The sequence below is a fragment of the Salvelinus fontinalis genome, chromosome 22, assembly GCF_029448725.1.
Source record: "Salvelinus fontinalis isolate EN_2023a chromosome 22, ASM2944872v1, whole genome shotgun sequence".
NCBI lineage: Eukaryota > Metazoa > Chordata > Actinopteri > Salmoniformes > Salmonidae > Salvelinus > Salvelinus fontinalis.
The window spans coordinates 29,496,349-29,502,499 of NC_074686.1; the positions used below are offsets into that span (position 1 = coordinate 29,496,349).

The following is a 6,151-nucleotide window of genomic DNA, read 5'->3' on the forward strand; positions in this document are numbered from 1 at the left end:
ATTTGTATTGAGGGGCATTTATGAGACCTTGGGACATGTTTTAAACCCCACATTTAATGCAAACGTCACTTAAATATTATTTGTCATGCATCATGAATAAATACAGGTTAATGGTACTTTTCTACTAGTATGTGAGGGACTTTTATTGTGAAATGTTCCGAAATTTCCTAACCCGGAAGTGCTTTTTTAGTGTTGCTGTCGAGACGCTGATACATTTTACCTTAGACAGAACAACATGGCGTCGAGGGCACCAGGTAAAAGTCACCTGTCTTTAAGCATTTATTTAGCCCAAAATCGAGATGAAACATTGCACATATTATTGGGTGAAGTGGGATGTTGATTTGTGGTATTTTGGTGTGTTCAAATCCATGTTTTTGAGATCTCCTTTGTCGTGTCCTCTACTGAGTGTCATAGCTAATGTTAAGCTAGCTATGACAAATCAAGGGAGAGCTCAGTGGTGTGCTCCAGACTGCTAGTGACATTTAACCTTTAAATGTAATATATGTCAAATGCATTTTAAATTGATAGGTAAAGCTGTGCTTCGGTCTGATCAACTTTCAAACGCCACGCCAGTACAGATTGACGATTATCAAACACTACGCATCTATGGGTAGGTATAATTTGTGGAACATTCCAACAGGAATCTGTTCCAAAAACTGAGTAAATAACAAGGATGCCAGCAAACAATGCATACAAAGTAGCATGATCACTTAACCTAGCTAACTAGTTGCCCGAATAGGCATCAACTCACCACGTTGTTTATTCTTAATGTTTGTCCATAGGCTACCAGAGTGAGGACAGACGTTTTTCGGGATTAAATGGAGAGTGAGAAACTAAACAAAATTGCCCACTCCCTCTCTACCTGGTATCTTATTCTGCCGCTTTGTATGCGTTGTTTGTTGGCAACCTTGTTATTTACGAAGTTTTTGGAACAGAATCCTGTTGAAACGTTCCACAAATTATACCCACCCTGCATCCATTGCCTAGCTAGGTGCAGTAGCTAACGTTAGCTAACTTGGTGGTTGTAAACCTCTAGCTAGCTAAAACAAAGCAATATAAGTCGGCATGCTAGCCAGCTCAACTTGACTAGCTAACAGTACCCGGTATTACTACTGACATTGATTATCATGTCTGATGTCCTCTCTCCATACTTCCCGTACACCTCGATGTCAGAAATATGTCCAGATCGCACAGTTCCCACATAGCTAGTACTCTCTAGATAATTACAGCATGTCATGTGATCTACTAGCACTCTATCTAGTTATCCACCACAGATGTAATGTTTGCAGTTGGGATACTCTCCTTGGTTTGTCCCAAATAATACTGTCAAACCCTCCCTCAAGTCCCTAGTTCTGTGATCATCTCAATTCTAGTTCATCTACTTAAGCATCTTCTTAAATGATTGGAGAACATGATTTGGTGTATCGTTGCTTTTGTACTGCAGTGATTGCAACTGCTTTTCTAACTGTGTTTTAGCAAACCAAATGTTGACAGCAAATTATCTGACTCTTATTCTGGCCTCCCACACAGCAGCTACCGGTAGACTCCTGGTTGGCTTCCGTAAATGGTACTACAATGCGGCCGGATTCAACAAAATTGGCAAGTCTTGGAGTCTTTTCCTTTGGGGCCATCTGCGAGGGTCTTCAGACAAATCTTTTCACTCAGTCTTAGAAACATATATAATCTTCAGTTAGATATTTCTCTGACGCTGTGTGGTGCTTGTTTTGGTTCCAGGTCTGATGCGTGATGACACGATCCATGAAGATAGCGATGTGAAAGAAGCCCTGCGGAGGCTCCCAGAGAAAGTGTACAATGACAGGATGTTCAGGCTCAAGAGAGCCCTGGACCTGTCCATGAAGCAGGCGGTTATGCCTAAGGAACAGTGGACTCAATATGAGGAGGTATGGAAGACCTGGGTTCAAATGCCATTTGAAATATAATTTACTTTCTCTGTGTTTGATTGAGCTTGCCTGGCATAATGGACCTATAGAATATCCCCAAAATGTTAAACCCTGCCCATCTGGCACTCTAGGCAGGCTAGAGCAATTGAAATATTTCAAATACTATTTGAACCCAAGTTTGAGGTACAGTGCATATAGAGTACCATAGTGGAGGGTACCGTGGAAAAACAGCCCTTATTTTAAGTGTTAATAAAATCCCCTATGGGAAAATGATTGGTGGAAAAACGATTGGAATCATTTCCCTGTTTGACCGCTAGGTTTTATGGGTATTATGACACCTCCACTGTTGGGCTCTATAGTCTCACAATCAATAGTTTGTGTACAAGAAGGGATTTGAGATGTCACTGGGGAAATAGAAGATATGTCAGAAGTTTCACAGCAGTTGATGTTATGGCATGTGATGAAGGACAAAATCTAGCCTGTCAGAGGTGATATTGTTACCATATTGATCGTGCTACACTACTTGAATAATCAACATGAAGCATGTAGGAGTAGAGACTTAAGGTTGGATTGGAATTGGCCAATTGTTGAGGAGTTTGGAGACGCCTATAAAGCTGTTTAATGTTTACCAGATGTTTTTTTTACACAAAAAAACACATCTGGTAGAGGTGGTGGGAGAACATTTACAGAATTAACCTTGTTTTTGTGTTTGACCTTTCTCCATAGGATGTACATTACCTGGAGCCTTACCTGGAAGAGGTCATCCGTGAGAGGAAAGAGGTTGAGGAGTGGTCGAAGAAATGAGATTAATCTGTTCTTTCTCTTTGGTCTGTACATGGTTGTCTGTTGTAATGTTTAAAATAAAGTTTACCCTATGGGAAGACTGCTTATTAAAAATGTACATTTTTGCAAAAGATGTGAGAAGGATTTTTATTTTTTTAAAGCAAACCAGGATTTGATCCCCACAGTAATAAAGTTGTATTTACAATAAAGTCAGTTTAATCCCACATTTTATAGCACTTTTGTAAAAACAAACTTTCACTCTGGTCACATATAAATGTCCTAATATACAAGATACATCTAAACTGAAATATATACAGTACATGTAAATACATGTTCAGTATACAAGTAGTACTATTCTTAACTAAGCATTCAATGCTTTACTATAATTGCCACTCATGAATGGAAGACCAAAAGGACAATTCAATCTATACTATAATCTAGGTCCAGTTGCATGTCAAAAAATCCCCTGATAATGGGGCAATACATTTGTCAAAATATCTGTTACAAGTACAGATTAATTGGTACGTATGGGTAGAAAACATTACTCAAGGCCTTCAGTCATCCCAATAGTCTAAGCCGTCTCTCTTTGTCTCCTTCCTTCTATTTGCACTGATTTCTTAGACTTCTTTTGATCTGTGGAAATTAAGTGTGGGAAGCCACTATAGACAATTGAGATGAACCACTTGTATTGCACAAACTCTTGTGCTATTAGCCTCCCTCTGGTTTTCTACCTGCACTTTAATCAACCTCTTTGTTGGATCTCCTGTTGTCCAGGGCTGTAATTGTATCAATAAAGTTTCCAATGACGCTATTGAAGGATTTCACCATGGACACCCCCAGCTCGTTACTGGTCTCGTTGATATCCGCGTCATAAGCGCCCAACAAGGGGGTAACCACCTCTACGTTCCCCCTCCCCGCCCCTTGAAGGATCCCCATCAGTTGACCCCTGACGTCCTGGAACATCTCCCTGTCGTACTGCAGCAGCACCGTCTCATCCATGGGGTAGGAGACATCCTCGGGGTAGCAGTCCCTGGGCACTGGCAGCTCCACGTACCTCAGGGCTGGGAACCCGGCAGCCAGCGTGGAGAAGAGGCGGCGCAGGGCCGTGGCGCTCAGAGGGTTGCCCAGTATCTTCAGCTCCTCCAGGCCGTGACAGGGAGCCAGGGCCTGGGTCAGGATGTCCATGTATTCATCTTCCAGGTCACAGTCCTCCAGGGTGAGGCTGTGGAGGGTTGCGGCGCAGCGCTGGAGCAGCTTGATGAAGGTGGTGGGGAAGAGGCCGCACACGTCGTGACCACTTATGTCCAGACTGACCAGGTTCTCGCTGTGCAGGCTGTTGGCCAGGTAGGCCATGTCTGTTCGGTTCAGGTGACAGTTGGCCAGCTCCAGGCATTGCAGTGGGGTGATCAGGGGGCTGTGGACAAGGCCAGAGGGTCAGAAATGTATTGCAGTAAATGTTCACTATTTTGCAATGTTATCAATTGTTTGTATGTGTGTATGTGTGCTCCTCATTTCATGCATGCTTGACAAAAAACCAAATGCAATATGAAAGCTTTACGATGCATGCCTAATTAATGAACAAGTGCAGGTGTCCGCTTGTTGTTTTGGGTCACGGCTTCAGTGATATTTCAGTGTCCGCTGTAATTGACACCATATTCCCTTCAAAGTGCACTACTTTGGACCAGAGCCCATAGGGTTCTGGTCAAAAGTAGTGCACTATAAAGGGAATAGGGTGCCGTTTGGGAAAAAGACAATGTCAGCCGTTGAGTGTCCCTTGCTTTCTGCCCGACCTGCTGATTTAGCAGCAGTCAGCTGTCCACATTGTCCCCCACAGCCAAGCAACAAAAACAAAATGCACTGAGTACTGCAGCCCACATGCTATGATATTACACAGTGGGAATGCATCAGCTTGAATAGACACCCCCAGAGCTATATATACAGTAGACATCAATACCTAATACACACACACACACACACACACACACACACACACACACACACACACACACACACACACACACACACACACACACACACACACACACACACGTGAGCACCTTAGCAGTCTTCGCAGGTGTCCGGTGAGGGTGGAGAAGCCCATGTAGAGCTCTGTCAGTTCAGTCAGCCGGCTCAGCAGATCCCCAATGGTCGCCAGCAGGTCATCCTCATCTGAGCCCAGCCTTCGCACGTCCATCGCCCCCGCAGGCAGCGTCAGGGACTGCAGCTGGGGGAAATCCATCCGGGACAACAGCAACTCCAGGTGCGGGGCCTCCAGGTGAACGTTATGGACCACCTCGAGTCTCCTCATGGCTTCCGGTTGGGCCACACGCAGCACGTAGAACAGCTGTTTGAGGGCCAGGGAGTCGCCTCGGAACCCAACGAAGCGCAGCTTCAAGGGGCAGTGACGGAGGAGCAGGAAGGCCTGGGCCACCACCTCGTAGTTCCGCCCGGTGACGAAGCCGTTCAGGCGCACGTCCACCTCGGTCTCGAGGGCGGAGGGTGCAGCGTCACCCGCCTCGATGGCCACCATGACCTCGTAGCACATGCGGGTGAGGAGCTGGGTGCGGGCCCAGCGGCCCAGGGTGGATCCACAGGCACAGGAATGGTGCTCTGTGTCCTTCAGCCCAGTCAGGTCTACCACACGGAGGGTCTTGGCGTAGGTCTCTGGGGGCCGCAGTACATAGGACTGGAGATGGAAAATAGAATCTAGTTGTTTATTGCCATAAAATGGGAATTTCTCTTACAAATCAAAGACATAGGCCCTTATATGATGTAAGGTGAAATGTTAAACGTTTATTGCCCCAGTGGCAACTCAAGTAACTACAAACACATTCAGACTTGAAGGAAAACAAAAAATGTGTCACATTGGCCAAGACCCAGTGCCTCAGTTCACAAGTAGCACTTTTGACCAGTGAAAACTACAGATTGCACCTTTAAAGAAAATAACACCAGAACACATAGTAAGCCTACCTTCAGGCCAGTCAGCAGAGCTTCCAGGCACAGCCGGCAGGTGCATGAGGTCAGATCCTCCTGGCAGTCCACCGTCTTTCCCAGGAGCCTTTGCAGGTTAAGCTCGTGCAGGGGCCAGGTTTGGACAAGGTCGTGGAGGAGGAGGGCCATCTCGTGCATGTAGCAGGCCTTGAAGAGGAGCGGGTAGAGGTTGAACGACACACAACTGAGGTTCTCCCTGGCTCTCTGGCCACTCTGGGCGAACCCCTCGGCAGCGAGGAACCTGAGACTTTTCATGGCTCTCTCTTTTCTATGTTCTACCTGTCCTCGAGGTCTGGGTCTTGAAGCGTTAGGATCAACCAATCATCCCTTGTAGCTGGATGTGTTTGTGTTGCTGCTCTCTCCCTGAGGGTCTCTCTGTGTGTTGATTCTTTGTCTCTGCCAGTACTGTATATCTGTCTGGACCTCGTTTTGCTGTGGTATCATGTTGTGAAAGAGAGGCTTGGGGCACGTGGTAG

At 45.7% G+C, this 6,151-nt stretch overlaps 2 protein-coding genes across 4 annotated transcripts; one reads left to right on the forward strand and one right to left on the reverse strand.

Annotated features, from left to right (window-relative positions):
• Positions 1-144: 144 nt before the first annotated feature.
• On the forward strand, positions 145-2,815 carry LOC129820168 (cytochrome b-c1 complex subunit 7-like). Of its 3 annotated transcripts, none has more exons than XM_055877124.1 (4): positions 145-254; positions 1,531-1,599; positions 1,735-1,901; positions 2,628-2,815. In XM_055877124.1, the coding sequence occupies exons 1-4, from the start codon at positions 236-238 to the stop codon at positions 2,703-2,705; spliced, it is 333 nt and encodes a 110-aa protein (XP_055733099.1). In that variant the 5' UTR covers positions 145-235; the 3' UTR covers positions 2,706-2,815. The 3 variants fall into 3 exon arrangements, with proteins under 3 accessions (XP_055733099.1, XP_055733100.1, XP_055733101.1); XM_055877125.1 differs by having other exon boundaries at positions 176-254; positions 1,534-1,599; XM_055877126.1 differs by lacking the exon at positions 145-254 and adding an exon at positions 589-610.
• A 2-nt stretch (positions 2,816-2,817) lies between these two features.
• On the reverse strand, positions 2,818-6,112 carry LOC129820166 (leucine-rich repeat-containing protein 14B-like). The gene is made up of 3 exons (XM_055877122.1): positions 5,655-6,112; positions 4,742-5,370; positions 2,818-4,098 (listed from the first exon to the last, which is right to left on the reverse strand). Exons 1-3 carry the CDS (start codon positions 5,928-5,930, stop codon positions 3,423-3,425), a joined length of 1,581 nt encoding a protein of 526 aa, XP_055733097.1. The 5' UTR covers positions 5,931-6,112; the 3' UTR covers positions 2,818-3,422.
• Between the last annotated feature and the right edge of the window lie 39 nt (positions 6,113-6,151).

Coding starts and splice junctions, on each gene's coding strand:
- LOC129820168 (XM_055877124.1), top strand. Junction 1,600..1,734: donor GGCCGGATTCAACAAAATTG/GCAAGTCTTGGA, acceptor TTTTGGTTCCAG/GTCTGATGCGTGATGACACG. Junction 1,902..2,627: donor AGTGGACTCAATATGAGGAG/GTATGGAAGACC, acceptor CTTTCTCCATAG/GATGTACATTACCTGGAGCC.
- LOC129820166 (XM_055877122.1), bottom strand. CDS start 5,930: ATGAAAAGTCTCAGGTTCCTCGCTGCCGAGGGGTTCGCCCAGAGTGGC. Junction 5,371..5,654: donor CTCTGCTGACTGGCCTGAAG/GTAGGCTTACTA, acceptor TTCCATCTCCAG/TCCTATGTACTGCGGCCCCC. Junction 4,099..4,741: donor CACCTGCGAAGACTGCTAAG/GTGCTCACGTGT, acceptor CCTTGTCCACAG/CCCCCTGATCACCCCACTGC.